Source organism: Salmo trutta, chromosome 4 (assembly GCF_901001165.1).
Source record: "Salmo trutta chromosome 4, fSalTru1.1, whole genome shotgun sequence".
Classification (NCBI taxonomy): domain Eukaryota; kingdom Metazoa; phylum Chordata; class Actinopteri; order Salmoniformes; family Salmonidae; genus Salmo; species Salmo trutta.
The window spans coordinates 13,770,596-13,787,102 of record NC_042960.1 but is presented as its reverse complement, the minus strand read 5'-3'; the positions used below and the strand labels follow the sequence as shown (position 1 = coordinate 13,787,102).

The 16,507-nt window shown below is 42.0% G+C and overlaps 2 protein-coding genes across 3 annotated transcripts in view; both read left to right on the top strand.

Moving 5' to 3' along the window:
• Nucleotides 1–16,507, top strand: part of LOC115191369 (zinc finger protein 23-like) — a 417,143-nt gene that overhangs the window by 326,061 nt on the left and 74,575 nt on the right. The gene's annotated exons all lie outside the window — the stretch shown is intronic.
• Nucleotides 147–15,075, top strand: LOC115191322 (zinc finger protein 689). 2 transcript variants are annotated; one of them, XR_003877636.1, is made up of 6 exons: nt 147–219; nt 4,503–4,667; nt 6,991–7,155; nt 12,972–13,083; nt 13,309–14,264; nt 14,362–15,075. XR_003877636.1 is itself a non-coding variant. In XM_029749199.1 (5 exons), the coding sequence occupies exons 1-5, from the start codon at nt 211–213 to the stop codon at nt 14,178–14,180; spliced, it is 1,323 nt and encodes a 440-aa protein (XP_029605059.1). In that variant the 5' UTR covers nt 147–210; the 3' UTR covers nt 14,181–15,075. The 2 variants fall into 2 exon arrangements, 1 of the variants encoding a protein (XP_029605059.1); XM_029749199.1 differs by having other exon boundaries at nt 13,309–15,075.

Below are 16,507 nucleotides of genomic sequence, written 5' to 3'. Positions count from 1 at the left end.
CTTACATCCTTGCCAATTATTGACAGCGTCAATAGTGTACAATATACCACTAATCTAACCACCTCTTTTCCTCCAATCACTCTCTCAGGTGAAGGACATCTCACTGGAGGCCACAGGAGCTTTGTGAAGCCAGCGGGACACAATACATGGAGAGATGACCAACCAATCACTGTTGATGAGGGGAGTGGAACCTCAACCCAGCACGTTATCATGATAGAGGTTAGTGGAATGGTGTTGCATTAAAAATAATGAATTACTTTTTCAATCAAATGTGTCCTGTTTATTTCAGAAGGCTCCCCTCAGCTATTCACTTGCATGTACATCCTTATTTATCTGCCAATGCGGAGTTTGTGAGACTTCCCTATGACATTGTTATCCAATTCTTACATGCTGACTACACCAGCCACACGTGTGCGCCTTCGCGCTCATGTTGATTTTGTCCATCCACACCAGACGCGATCAGGACATGCAGTTTGAAATATCAAAGTGAACCAACTATATTAAATTGGGGACAGGTCATTACACTGTGAGGGAAGTGTTATGTTTATGTATCAAATCAATGCTACAAAGTATCGAATCAAGGCTACTTTCTAATAACTAATTGGAAAGGTTCATGCAGATGACTGGCTGATCGTGTATGGAGGAATCCTCACTGTCACTGTTCCTCAACTTGGCAATACACCCAGAATATGGGAACAACCGAGGTATCTCAGTTTCAAGGTCTCAACTTGGAGAGAGCGAAAGCCTTGTGAGGTGGTGTGGGGATGCTTTGCTGCCTCAGGATCTGGACGACTTGCCTTAATAGAAGGAACCATGAATTCTGCTCTGTATCAGAGAATTCTACAGGAGAATGTCAGGCCAGCCGTCTGTGAGCTGAAGCTGAAGTGCAGCTGGGTCATGCAGCAAGACAATGATCCAAAACACACAATCAAGTCTACATGAAAATGGTTAAAAAGCAACACATTTAAAGTTTTGGAATGGCCTAGTCAAAGTCCAGACCTAATCCCAATTGAGATGTGGTGGCAGGACTTGAAACGAGCAGTTCATGCTTGAAAACCCACAAATGTCGCTGAGTTAAAGCATGCGAGAGTGGGCCAAAATTCCTCCACAGCGACGTGAGAGACTGATCAACAACTACAGGAAGCATTTGGTTGCAGTCATTGCAGCTAAAGGTGGCACAACAAGTTATTGAGTGTAAGGGGGCCATAACTGTTTCACATAGGGGAATTGGGTGTTGCATAACTTTTTAAAATAAATAAAGTAAAAAAAATATATACATTTATAAACTCAGGTTCCCTTTAGCTGATATTAGGTTTTGGTTGAAGATCTGACAACATTCAATATCAAAAATATGCAAAAATAGAGTATCAGAAAGGGGCAAATAATTTTTCAAAGGCACTGTAGATACACGCTCCGATACGATACAGGAACGATGTGTTTTAGTTAGAGCCGGGACGAAAAAAATTCCATGGCAAAAATGAAAACAGAAGCAGGCAAAACTTTTTGGTCCTTTAAAAACCTGCTGTATATAACATTTGATGTGCTATAACTTGGCAAATCAATACATGTGACTCTGGATAACAACATAATGAGGTTTGTTTCCAACATGAGGTCTGTCTTCCTAAAGAAGTTAAATCCGCTTCATGTTTTGTTTCCTTGCCATGATACTAACGAGTATCGCGATTCTGGTATCGTCCCGGCCCTAGTTTTAGCTTAAAAATAATCGGTGCGAATCGGTTTGATTAGAGAACGATTCGATGCACAAACATTTGTTGCATAAACACATTAATTTTCCATTCTAAATTATAATCTGCTGCTGGCGGAGCTCATGAACTGGGCCTCTCTGAGCTGGAGCTGACTGTGTGTGTGTCTAAATTATGTATGTCTATGGTGTGTGTGTTAGTGGTGCGCGGGTCAGCTGTTTGTTCACCCACCCGCAATTGCTAATAACCCATCTGCAACCGCCCAACTATATGTGATAAAGTTCAAATCTGAGACCCGACAATAACCCGCTAATATAGAAAATGCACTACAGTCAAAGATGGCAGGAAGATTTTTGGACAGGGGGTGCAGGAATCTTTTTTGCCTCATTTAAATATGTTTCTGCTTCTAATTTCAGACATTTTGGTAGGCTATTTTGTTTTTCAACCTGTCTATAATTAGATACATGCCGCTTCTCTTCTGTCATCGTATGCTACACTAGAAGACTGAATAAACCCTTGCTCACCAGTATAATGTCAATAAATAATAGAATGTGGTAAAGCTTTCTGTCATCTCTGCTGCTTTCGTTGAGCAAAGACATATAGGGACCTGGGAGAAAGTGCAATATATAAAAAAAATAGGAAAGACTTTTTGTGCAAAATTTCCAAATAACAGTTTGTAAGGAAATAGAAAGCTGTGGAAACGATCCAACGTGTTTCTGATAAGATTTCAGTTCGGCTTGGATGCACATTTTACGTGGTTGAAATACTATCAGCTTTTATGATGCTGATAAAGATGGCACCTCTACTGACGGTCCCTAACTGTGCATTTGCATTCTCTCAAGATGCTGAAAGAAAGAAATCATATTTCTCTAATTTTGATGCAAGAAATGCTTAATTCTGCAGGAGTTAATATTAAGACTATGTGACAGGTTATAGACCCACAGTCAGTGTCCAGAATCTCACTGTAGCCAATCTGGTTTCAGAGCATTTCGTATTATTCTATTGTATTATTATATGTTACGAATTTGCGAAACGTATAATACACTACATGGCCAAAAGTATGTGGACACCCCTTCAAATTAGTGGATTCAGCTATTTCAGCCACACCTGTTGCTGACAGGTGTATAAAATCGACCACACAGCCATGTAATCTCCATAGACAAACACTAACAGTAGAATGGCTCATACTGAAGAGCTCAGCGAAATTTCAACGTGGCACCGTCATAGAATGCCACCTTTCCAACAAGTCAGTTCGTTACATTTCTGTTCTGCTAGAGCTGCCCTGGTCAACTGTAAGTGTTGTTATTGTGAAGTGGACACTTGCAGCAACCCCATTGAACACCTTTGGGATGAATTGGAACACCAACTGCGAGCCAGGCCTAACCGTCCAACATCAGTGCCCGACCTCAATGCTCTTGTAGCTGAATGGAAGCAAGCCCCCGCAGCAATGTTCCAACATCTAGTGGAAAGCCTTCCCAGAAGAGTGCAGGCTATTACAGCAGCAAAGGGGAGACCAACTCCATATTAATGCCCATGATTCTGGAATGAGATGTTCGACGAGCAGGTGTCCACGACTTTTGACCATGTAGTGTATGTTATGAATTCTAGCTAGGCTAGGGTTATGTTTAGGAGTTAGGTTAAAGTGTTGGGGTTAGTGGAAGGGTTAGCTGAAAGGATTAGGGGAAGGGTTAGCTAACATGCTAAGTAGTATGTAGTTGCAAAGTTGTTTGTGATAAGATTTGAACTCGCAACCTTTGACTTGGCCACTGGTCCACTCGACCAACTACCCTACTTTCATTTTTGCCTTAAGTAACCATCTGTCTTATGTAACCATACCAAACGTAACATACCATTCTAATTTGAGTGTCCCGGATTTACGTTTACTATGTTACGTCTAGTCTGTGAGACCAGGCTGATGTAGCCTACAGATATAAATTGCAAAAGAATGATGTATTTTTTCTTAATTTAACCCGACCGCCACCCACCCTCCCTTCATCCACACGGATACACCCGTGGGGACTGCGGGTTATGAGCCAACCCCTGCATCACTAGTGTATGTAAAGGATGTATGTCTGTTTTCTATGTACTAGGCACCTGATCTGAGCCATAAGGGAGACTAGGTATTTACCACTATCAGATTAGGGGGGTCAATGTAGCCTATGTTTTTGTCTCCCCACTTTGATGTTTGAGCTCGTAATGTATCAATATTGATCGTTTACAAATTAGCTATGACATAGCCAATTCATTTATAGCACAACTTTGGATTTCACCCCCATCTCAAAAACAAATGCAGTGCACCAGATTGCTGTCCTCGTTCTGAAATGATTAACTTTACCCAGTATATCTAAAAATGACCATATACACTGATTGTTTGAAGCAAAACTACCAAAACTATTGCTGATGGTGTACCTGAACAATCGAAACTCAGATCTATTGTAAGCCCCCGTTCAGCAGCTTAACTAGACTACTGATATTTCCTGGGGTTGTTCGGCATGCAAGCTGACTTGTAGACCAATGACTGTCAACACGGGTACATTCTTAGTTCGACACTGAAGAGAGGACGCATCGCTTGTGACAAAAGATGAGGTATGGTAAGGTAGAAAGAAAGTAACATGTTAGTGAATCAGCGATTTGTAATGTTTGAATGGACTTTCTGACCGAGGCGTTGACCGACCAATGGGTGCGGACCAGTGCAATTGTATCTGAAACATTTTAATTGGGACCGATGTGTTTTGGTTGAATAGTTACATCCCTACCGATTCTACTCATGAATAATAACCTCCTCTCTTCTTGTATCAGTCTGCAGGTCCTGGGGTCAAGCATGAGAGGTCTGAACGAGAGGATGAGCCACAACACAGCAGAGACATTCAGACTGTAGCAGTGGCTGGAGTGACGACCCCTGTAGCCACTGAGGACCTTGCCACCGCCGTGCCCCAGCCCAGGACCCGATGCAGCATCACGGAGGTCAGTGGAACGCCGAACGCCGTCCTCAAGTCAGAGACAGACACCAAGACTTTAACTGTAACACAAAGGCTTTTACATACAGGATCTGACCACAGAGCAGACCCAGAGAGACTGGGGCCACTGGGCTGTCCTCCTGCTCCCGGTTCAGAGTATTTACTTTACGGAAACCCGAGCATAAGGGCTGTTAATTCCCATCCGGACTCAGGTGACGTGTTAGAGACTGGTAATGATCCGTCTTGTTCTTACATTACAGAGATGGACCCTGGCAACATATCCTTGGGTTTAGAGACACAGACTGATCTGTCTAGAGGGGACTGGAACCAGTACAATAGTAGTGTATACTCTGAAGGGTGCCTAGATAAGAAAGGGGAGGGTCTGGTAGTAGATGAGGTGACTGTGAAAGTGGAGGGCGACGCTCCTCCCACATGGAATGCAGATAGTCACCTAGGAGACGGACACTCACAGGGCAGAGGTTTCTTAGATTACAGGGAAAGCTTAGAAACAAATAGAAATGTCACGACCCACTCCCCTTTGCATGCGCTCAGGGATCACAACCCAGTGTCCATGTCGATGGGGCCTTCCGATTCACACAGCCGCATCCTTTTCGATCAGGTATTGAACTCAAACGACAGGGCTAGATCAGGAAATAGTAAAGAGAAACGGTTCCTCTGCATGTTCTGTAACAAAGGCTTCAGCTGCCTCCAGACAGTGGAGATCCACCAAAGGGTCCACACAGGGGAGAAACCCTACAGCTGTGCCCAGTGTCCCATGCGCTTCACACAGGCTGGTGACCTGAAGAGGCACCACAGGGTCCACACAGGGGAGAAACCCTACAGCTGCCCGCAGTGTCACATCCGCTTCACCCAGGCTAGCAGCCTGAAAAGGCACCTGAAGGTCCACACAGGAGAAAGGCTGTTCGCCTGTACGCACTGCGGGAAGAGATTCTCAGAGAGGAGCATCCTCAGGATACACCAGCAGAAAAACCATTCCACAAAATAAAAAACATTCCAATGTATAGTTTAAGTTTAGATCAAACCCTGCATTAAAGACAAAGATGTATTGTCATTGTTGTCAGCAGAAAATATCCACTGATGTATTTGGAAGAATGAGAGTAACAGATTTCAGTGTTGAATATTCTTGAATAGAATATTGCATCCAGACATTGTGATATATATATAAGCCAAAAAAGTCTGTAACATATTGTGTTTGTACTGTGTTGGCTATATGATGTTCACAAATACCCATTTCATTACTTCCATTCAACTACTTAATTTTTTCCCCCAAACGCTTTTAATTAGAAAAATGTATGCAGTTTATCAACTTCATGCTGATTTTTTGTTGAGACATGTGTTTGTGTGGTTTTCATATGGTGTATTTAAACCTTGTTTATATTTAGTAAACACAAAATGGGACTTTTCATTCTAAGACTTTCATTGAGACTCTTTAGTATACATCACTGATCTCACCCTATTCTGCATACACCTGACAGCGGCTTATAACCAATATACACTTACTAAATTTACCAACACACTAACAAACACCCTTTAGTCTATTACACCAACAAACACCCTGTAGTCTATTACACTAACAAACACCCTATATAGTATATTACACCAACAAACACCCTGTAGTCTATTACACTAAAACACCCTGTAGTCTTTTACACTAAAACACCCTGTAGTCTATTACACTAACAAACACCCTGTAGTCTATTACACTAACAAACACCCTGTAGTCTATTACACTAACAAACACCCTGTAGTCTATTACACTAACAAACACCCTGTAGTCTATTACACTAACAAACACCCTGTAGTCTATTACACTAACAAACACCCTGTAGTCTATTACACTAACAAACACCTACTGATGATGACATTTAACTTATCATAGCTGACTTATTTTTTTACCGACATTATCCTATGTATGTCCACCATGATGGGTTTAACAACAATGAAGTCATTCTGTAACTACAGTATAGGACTCAAACGTAATGGGGATGGGTAACTCTCCGGGCCATACTTGCAAAAATGTGAAAAAGTTCAAGGTTAAGTTTAAGCGACCACCTGATGAGGTTAGTAGGTTGTCATAGGGCTAAATGTGCAAGCTTATGTAATGGAAACAGCTGACATGTAGCTTTTGCTCATGTGCCACTATGTCAACGATTTTAATTGGCTGTTGTTTAAACTTAACCTTTTCTAATGTTCGTAAGTATGGCCTCCACATGTTGAAAGTGTGTTTATTATACGTGTGTGCGACTGTGTGTGTATACGTACCTGAGGGAGAGTATGTCGGTGTAATCTGTATCACCTGTCACTTCCAGGAGGAGGAGGGTCCAGAGGTGCTGCTGGTGAAGGAGGAGGGGTGTGAGGAGGGTCTGGGGAACCCTGAGGGGACCATGGTCATGGAGGACAACCAGACTACACCTCCTCCTGAACCCACAGAGGTACCAGCTGAGCAGCACAGGACCACACACAGTCTCACTGAGGTGAGCCCACTGTGAACTACTGTCTGAATGGTATTAGGTCAGGGCCCGTATCCACAAAGAGTCTCAGAGTAGGAGTGCTGATCTAGGATCAGTTTTGCCTTTTAGATCATAATAACACTATGTAGACAGGTGGGGACCAGGGCCCGTAGTTATCTAACTGCCCGAAAATTCTCAGTGACGCAAATTTGGTCCTACTTTTACACATAGGAGTAAGAGCATGTTATCAACATTCCTATGACATAAAAGTACTCATATCTCAGGGTGTATTTAAGAGAGCTCAAGAGGTGTCTTAACCGGTTAGGGGTTGCCAGAAGTTGCCACTTTACCCTTCTTGGCAACAGTGTAACAGTGATGATTTGGGTCCATCACAGACCGTCAAACCCAGATGGCACTTAAAGCACCTCAAATCAAAGGTTCATTGATTTTCCCACCACTCTACACCAGATTATTAAAGAAAAACAAGCTGCCTTCATCCAATTCGCTGGTATTCCGGGAGTTGTTGGCATCATTGATTGTGCCCACATCAAAACCATTGCCCTCCATGGATGAGGGCACATTCATCAATCGAAAGCGGTACCACAGTATTAACATTTACATTTACGTCATTTAGCAGACGCTCTTATCCAGAGCGACTTACAAATTGGTGCATTCACCAAAGTGTTTCTTTTATAATGCAGACTATAAGATTATTGATGTTGTAGCCAACTGGCCTGGTTCTCCGACTCCAGAGTGCTCAGTGAGAGTGGCCTCAACATGCTATTTGAGCGCAATGTTGTTCCCTTGGATGTCACTTTCTTGGTGACAAGGGGTACCCCCAGATAAGGTGGCTGCTAAACCCCTTTTCTACGACCTCTCCTCGGGGCTCAGCTCAATTATAACAGGTGAGGCAATAGGCCAAAAATGTGATTTACTGGGCTACAGAATACAGTGGGCTTTATCTCAGCGTAATTCAAATATTAATCCAGATAAAATGACATGTGGAAGAGGAGATTGGAAGAGGAGATTTCATGTTCTCCATGGAGAGGTGTGTCACAGCCCAAGCAAGGATGGTCTGCCCATAATAATGGCTTCTTCAATATTCAACGACATCTGCAAACTACGGCTCATCCGTCTACCTCCCGACAATGGACAATCTGAAACTGACGATGACGACAGTGACTATGGCGATGATGCAAGCCCCAGTGCCATAGGTGGACAGGGAACGCTTTTCCGCCAGCACTTTACCAACCTTCACTTTAGGTAGGCTCGCATAACAATCTCCACACTTTGTTTTGGCACTTTGTCAGCGCAGGAGAATGGTCTCGTAGAACCCAATATCTAGCTACAGAACATTAAACATTAAGCTATTGGAATGGGAGAGCATCATACAGATATGCAGGGTTGGGTAGGTTACTTTCTAAATGTAATCCGTTACAGTTACTAGTTACCTGTCCAAAATCGTAATCAGTAACGGCATTTTTGGATTACCCAAACTCATCTAATCTGATTACACAGTTACTTTTAGATTACTTTCCCTTAAGAGTTAATAGAAGAAGACAACAATGTATGTTAGCAATTGAACCACATCTATTGCAGGATAAATCAATGTTAAAGTTTACATATCTGGCCATATATTGATGTTGTATTTTACTTTACGGGTTGGTTATGTAGGCTTCTTCTAACCCACCTCTCTCTACTACATATGATAATACGATTAAATTATATATTTACATTAAAAACCAAAGTCTATCAGAATTACAGTCATTCCAATAAATGTTATACCCCTTAATCTTCAAGAATAGGACTTGGAAATATGGAAGTATTGATTAGCCAAATTGTTTTACCTGAGCATAACCCCAAAAATAAGGACTTATTAGCCATCCCTACTATGTTTATGATTGTGTTGTCATGGAGGACTGATTGGGCTCATTGATTCGAGTTGAAAAATTAAAAGCTGTGCTCATGGAATGGCATGCTTTGAGCACTACTGAAAAGTTATATTTACACGTGAAAAATGAATGCCTTATGCTGCATTTGCTATAGGCCTATTGTTAAAAATGTTGTTGGTGACACTTTGATTCCTTGATAATATGCAGCTGTTTAAAGGGCAAATCCACAGAACAATAACAAAATGGTTGCCCCGCCTCTGTTTTGGTAAAAAGCTGCAGGATGGGCCTGGAGAAATGTAACCACTGTCAGATTAATAGACAGAGCTATGGATACAAGGACTGACCATCGATGATATCAAAATTGTTTTAACCATGTTATGAGGCTATACAGTGTTTGTTTACATTTACAATGTTTACAAACATTGGAGAAAAACAAGCTTATATTTGGGGTTTTCATGGAGTGTGACAGTTGAACTAAGCTCATGAGGCATTTATAAGTTATATTCTTCAAGAATCAATGGATATATATCCATTGAAAGTCCAAAAATGGATGTAGCAACTACAGATTGCCCCTTTAAGTCTATCAAAAGTGTGCGAGTTTGAGCATATGTCCATTAGGCCTATGGATTCATTTATTTTATCAGCATAAATTAGATTGAGCAATATAAGCCCCAATTGTAGTCCATAGGCTGGGATCCACACTATGCAGCTGTTGCAAGAGTGCATTTTTTCACTGGCTGTCTACTGGTTTCAAAAACAATGATTGATAGGCAGCTTAAACTTCTTGAATTCAACCATTATTGGGTTCAAATACACATTTAGATCTGTGAACAGCCATCCACAGCAACCACAATCCATAAACCGCAAATAGCCAAAATGAGATTCACATCGATGCGCAAGCGTTTATTCAAATTGGATAATCTTTGGGTGGCGACAGCAGTCGCACCATTAGAAGCCATAGCTTGGACTGTAGCCTACATAAAGCCTATTCCTGCTTGTCACATATACTCCCTCTCCGGCCTCTAGGTCATCAGGCTGCTGATTATCCCGCACACCTGTCACCATCGTCTCGCGCACCTGCGGCTCATGACACTCACCTGGACTCCATCACCTCCTTGATTATCTTCCCTATATCTGTCACTCCCCTTGGTTCTTTCCTCAGGTGTTATTGACTCTGTTTTCATGTCGGTGCGTTGTGTTTGTTTCTTTTATTTATTAAAATACTCACTCCCTGAACTTGCTTCCCGACTCTCAGCGCACTCGTTACACTGCTCTTTTCCTGCGATCCATTAAACACATTTAGTGTGTGTCATAAGTTTTTCCGCAAACAATTTGTTTAAAATGTGAATAGAAAGTGTTTTGAAATTCAACAGTAGGCTTAAATCCTATTGTGCTGCTCGGTGACCCTCAACAGCGCAGCGTCCTGGTCATCTCCAATGCCCGAGATGGTCACATTTGAGCCCTGCAGGTAGTTAACACATTCTGCTATGGCACTGAGGGGTTTACGTGGAGGGCCACCTCCTGAATGCAGAGAATACCCATTAGACAAAAGTCTACAGTGTGCATAACATAGCAACTGAATTTAGGTCTACCTGTTTTTGCCAACTTCTGAAGGGAAATGGAAATCTCCAACCAACATAGGACTAATAGCCAATGTTACAATTGGCCGACATTATGATATTTTATGATGATTACGTTTGACTATAACAAAAACAAGTTATCTAATAGCCTACAAAACAAACAATGTTGCTAGCCCTGCAATTGGTTTGATATTAATGTTGCTTAAATTTATCAGCCTTGTTTTTGGAAATGTGGAATATCCTCAGTGTGCCCTTTTTCTACCCCAAAAATACAAAACGTCATCACACTTTCACTTAACGGCTCTTCTTATGTCGTAAAAACGTGCTGAGATCAACTCATAAAACGAACCCCTACTCATCGCTGAGAGTAGGGGAGAAACGCTTATTAATAACTACCTTTTAGGTCCTATTCTGAGCAGTGCGTAAATTAGGTCACAGTCGTACTTTTAGCGCGATTCCTATGAGTAATTCTGAGACGCTTGATAACTACGGCCCCTGATCCTCGATTAGCACTTCAACTCTGAGACTCTGGACCCGTATCCACAAAGCGTCTCAGAAAGGGTCTTAGGATTCCTCTGTCAACATGTTTTCAGACAATAAAAACCTCCCAGCTCAGAGTAGGATTTAGGACGATGTTAAGACACTGCCCAGACCAACTCTGAGCCAGGAGTAAAATCAACTCATAAAAGTTTCTCAGCTGGTAATCACGACAGTTTGAGTTACCGCAAAGGAAAGATAGTGATGACGCACATTGACATGTTGCAAATGATGGAGAACAATCAACCGTGATGAGGCATCGCCAGTTGTGAACTCTATAGCACGCTTCTGACAACTTCGGTGAATGTGACTGTAAATGTTGCAATGGTAAAAACGTTTGATATAATTTTCACCTGACACGATCACTTTGCCTCCTCTCAATTATCGCCTAATATGTTGGCATGCATAACCCTTTTTAAAAACAATTGATATTTTGAATAATGTGAAAGGCAAATTTAACTGAATCATGCAGTATAATGGTTATTAAAAGCACAATTTTGATATTACCGTTATCAACACACTCGTCACTCCAGTTTAACAACTCTGAATCGCTTTGGCACAGTAGGCATCAAGTTACTTGCCGATGTTGCATAAAACGTTGAAAGGTTTAATCTTTACACAATTAAAAAGTTAATATAGCCCCTAGATGCTTTCAATTGCTCAATTTATAGGCATGCCCAATTTAGGCATTTTTTTAACAATGTGTTATACCCTTGAAATAACATGAAGTAGGTTCATGAAATAATCTAATGTAAAAATGTACTGAGTGTGCAAAGCATTAAGAACAACTCCCTAATATTGAGTTTTGCCTTCAGAACAGCCTCAATTTGTCAGGGCATGGACTACAAGGTATCAAAAGTTTTCCTCGGGGATGCTGGCCCATGTTGACTCCAATGCTTCCCTCAGTTGTGTCAAGTTGGCTGGATGTCCTTTTGGTGGTGGACCATTCTTAATACAGACAGGAAACTGTGTGTATCAAATCATACCCCTTCAAAGGCACTCAAATATTTTGTCTTGCCCATTCACCCTCTGAATGGCACACATACACAATCCATGTCTCAAGGCTTAATCATTTTTTAACCTGTCTCCTCACCTTCATCTACACTGATTGAAGTGGATTTCACAAGTGACATCAATAATGGTCATATCTTTCACTTGGTCAGTCTGTCATGGAAAGAGCAAGTGTTCATAATGTTTTGTACACTATGATTATTAGCTTAGTGGTTGTTAGTATTTAGACATATGTGAATTAGACCTTGTGAAATCATTGTCAAAAGCATAAGAAATACTGTTGCATGTAGGTCTAGATTATTTCTGGATTGATCATATAGAAATATTAAAACATTATTTCAACAACTCTAAAGCAATTTCCTGTCTATGGCACCAGAACCACTGACTCCCTGCCTTTTTCTATAATCAAGACACCTGCTGGTAACTCTTAACTGGTTAGGACAGCTCAAGAGGTTTCCTAAATATCTGTCAACTAGATGACTAAAGAGGCTTCAAGCATAGCTTTTATTTTTTTACCCATAAGAGTAAAATGTATCTATTCTCAGCACTTATGACCAATTTTTTACTCTGAGACTTTGTGAATATGGCCCCTGGTCTTGATTAATTTTGTCTTAAGTGAGGGATCATGCCTTTGAAGTATCAAACCCTTAAAGAGTGTCAGGTAGTCAAATCAACTAACACATTTGCATAGTATCACATCAACTAACATTTGCATAGTACTCATAGCAATCCCTCATTGCCCAATCAGAAGATGCTCCATAGCAGGGTGCTTATATCAGATTTCTTGATCCAACATCCTCTCACTCTGTATCTCTTACAGTCAGTAGACATGGAGGATGGGAAGCCTGATCTGCTGCTGGTCAAAGAGGAGACAATAGAAGATGGACCAGAGAGTATTGATCTGCTGAGTGGACTAAAAATGGGGGAGCAAGGTAAGGGAGAAATACATATAGCCTACATACAGTAGTAGATCTTCAATGGGAATAGTGCTACTCCTGGCTGTTATTTTATATTTTTCTTCATTCATAAAATGAAATCAATACAACTTATGTTTACATACAAAAACACACAATGTATGAGCTTCACCAGGTAATTGACAAAATGTAGAGTTTTCTCTGCCATGTTTGTAAAGTCTATTTTGTAACCTCTTCCTGCAGGTGGTTGGCTGGAGGCTAACAGAGGAGACTGGGCGGCCATCTTGGATTCCCAGACCCAGACTGGTGCAGCCAAGGGCTCAGGGGACGACATCACTGAGCAGGCCAGGACTAGAGGCGACATAGTGGAGATCAGTGGATGGGACAGCGTCCTCAACTCTGGAGTGGGGAACAACACCTTGAACCACAACCAGAAACAGACAGTTGAACACAAAACAACAACCAAACTCAGTCTCCATGACAACAGACTGGCAGAGACCAGGGCAAGGTGTAGATTTGGTCTGCGGGGACGGGGAGGTGTCCATATGCGGCGGGAGAGAACAGACACAGACTCTGCTAGCGATGCTCCGTCCTGCTCCTATAGTTGTGATTCAGAGAGACTGATGTCGCCTCAGGTTAACCCCCTAACAGGTGCTGCCTTCAGCCCGCCTTCTATAGGATCTATCAACTGGAACATGGACCCTGCGACAACACAGACTCTCCCTGGCATTTGTCCTCCTCACAGTCTCCTTATGTTAAACCAGACCTCAGACAATGCCAGTGCCTCAACACTAAATGGCTACACAAGCCCATTGACAAATGACAGTAGTATTAACGCTATCAGCAGATCTGGTGGCAAAGAGAAGCGCTTCCCGTGTTCATTCTGTGGAAAAGCCTTCAGTTTCCCCAAACAGGTGGAGATCCACCAGAGGATGCACACGGGGGAGAAACCATTCAGCTGTCATCTTTGCCGGGCCAGTTTCTCCCAGTTGTCCAACCTGAAGAGGCACCAGAGGGTCCACACAGGAGAGAAGCCTTACAGCTGCCCCCAGTGTGAGAAGAGGTTCTCCCACCAGCACCATCTGAAGATACACCTGAAGGTCCACATGGGGTAAAGGCCTGTACGCACTGGGGAAAGAGTGTTCTCGGAGAGGAGTTCTCAGGATACACCAGCAGAAAATGCACACGGACAATGTATAGTGAGTGTTAAGCAATAATTATTTTATTTAGCGCTTTTCATACAGTATCTCACTTTTAAAAAACAGACAAAAACAAATAGTGTGTCTTCTCCTTCAGGATCCCGTCTAATGCCTGCTGACTGGGTTCATAGAAAGCCTGGACCTGGGTCTAGCCTCCCTCAGCTACCTCATGGTTACCCCACAAATACAGACAGGGTCAGGATTGGTGTTCACAAGAGTTACCTAGCCTGTAACACAGAACACAATCCCAACAACACCCAAACAATGGCTAGAGGTCAAGGAGGGAGTTCAAAGACTAACCACCTGAGGGCGGTGGCTCCTGCTTCTACCTCCTCTGGTGTCATTGGGTCACAACGTGGGAGGCTGAGCATGAGGACGGATGCTGACAAGCCGTACGCCTGCCTCAGGTGTGGGAAGCGCTTCGCTAAGACAAAATATATGAAGCAGCACCAGAATGTTCACACTAACGAGGACTTTCAAGTGCAAGCTGTGTTACAAGAGCTTCTCATTCCTCAGTAGCCTTATTAGACATAGGAGTGTCCACAATGGGGAGAAATCGTAGCAGTGTGGCTTGAGATATACACAAGGGATATCTGGGAACTATTCTTTAGCTGTTATAGTCATCATGTGAAGTGTCTTGGGGTAAGATGGTAATTAACCATATAACATTCATTAAACCTTCGTTAACTTGGCATTTAAAATAGGCTTGTGTACCTGTTTTGAGAGAGACTAGGTTAGAATAAGGACAGTTTAATTTTTACCTTACTGAGGTGATGTAGATGGAATAAAGTGATGATATTTTCTATTCTAACACACTCTTCTTTCTAAACTAGTCTGCTCTCTGCTTGAAAGATACTGATCATAGGAAATGTGATGTGTAACGTAATAAGCAGTACCGCATTTCAAAGAACAGCATACGTCACTTTTTCATTTAACCACACCCTTTGAGCTATGACGCCAACCAATAAGATACTTTCTCTTCAGTGTAACGGAAGTGGGTGTGGCTAGGCGACATGGTGGAAGCGGGTGTGGAACTGAAATCGAATGGCGGTGGAGAAAAGGATGAGTGGAGTTTTGTCCAAAAGAATGGGATAAGGAGAAAAACTGTTGTGGAAAATATGTCTAGTTCTGATCGTATCTGGTAGGACTGCGGTTTTTGGCAAAACAATGTATGCCAGACTTGGTGAATCCGTTAACATTTAGTGTGTTTCTGCTGATCAGAAAAGGCGTGTCTCACCGGAATGTATGAATATAATCTATGTTGCATTGATGTGCCTCCTGTCAAAGCATAGGCGGAAATCCCAGGGGGGGACACGACCCCCCATCCTGGGAAAAAATATGATCCCCCCCCCCCCCCCAATATATCACTGTAAACATAACTGTAATTTCAATATTAATAAGACGCAATGAAAGCACTTGTGCTGATTATAGACACTTAATAGCACGTTTTTAAGTTTCAAAAGATTGCGACCCCCGCCCTTTTTCTCACAATGGTTTGATCGATGCAGGTACTGTGCATGTGTGGGAATCTGACAGTCTGTCGTTGGTGGCTGACCTCCAGTAATTTATTTATTTTATTTTATTTATTTTTATTTCACCTTTATTTAACCAGGTAGGCAAGTTGAGAAAAAGTTCTCATTTACAATTGCGACCTGGCCAAGATAAAGCAAAGCAGTTCGACAACATACAAAAACACAGAGTTACACATGGAGTAAAACAACATACAATCAATGATGCAGTAGAAAAAAATAAGACTATATACAATGTGAGCAAATGATGTGAGATAATGGAGGTAAAGGCAAAAAAATGCCATGGTGGCAAAGTAAATAAAGTATGGCAAGAAAAAACACTGGAATGGTAGATTTGTAGTTTGAAGAAAGTTAAAAGTTAAAATATAAATATAAATAATATGGTGCAAAATAAATAAAATAAATAAATACAGTAGGGGAAAAGGTAGTAGTTTGGGCTCAATTAAAGATGGGCTATGTACAGGTGCAGAGATCTGTGAGCTGCTCTGACAGCTGGTGCTTAAAGCTAGTGAGGGAGATAAGTGTTTCCAGTTTTAGAGATTTTTGTAGTTCGTTCCAATCATTGGCAGCTGAGAACTGGAAGGAGAGACGACCAAAGGAGGAGTTGGCTTTAGGGGTGACCAGAGAGATATACCTGCTGGAGCGCGTGCTACAGGTGGGTGCTGCTATGGTGACCAGTGAGCGGAGATAAGGGGGGACTTTACCTAGCAGGGT

Coding starts and splice junctions, on each gene's coding strand:
- LOC115191322 (XM_029749199.1), top strand. Junction 7,156..12,971: donor CCACACACAGTCTCACTGAG/GTGAGCCCACTG, acceptor TATCTCTTACAG/TCAGTAGACATGGAGGATGG. Junction 13,084..13,308: donor ACTAAAAATGGGGGAGCAAG/GTAAGGGAGAAA, acceptor CTCTTCCTGCAG/GTGGTTGGCTGGAGGCTAAC.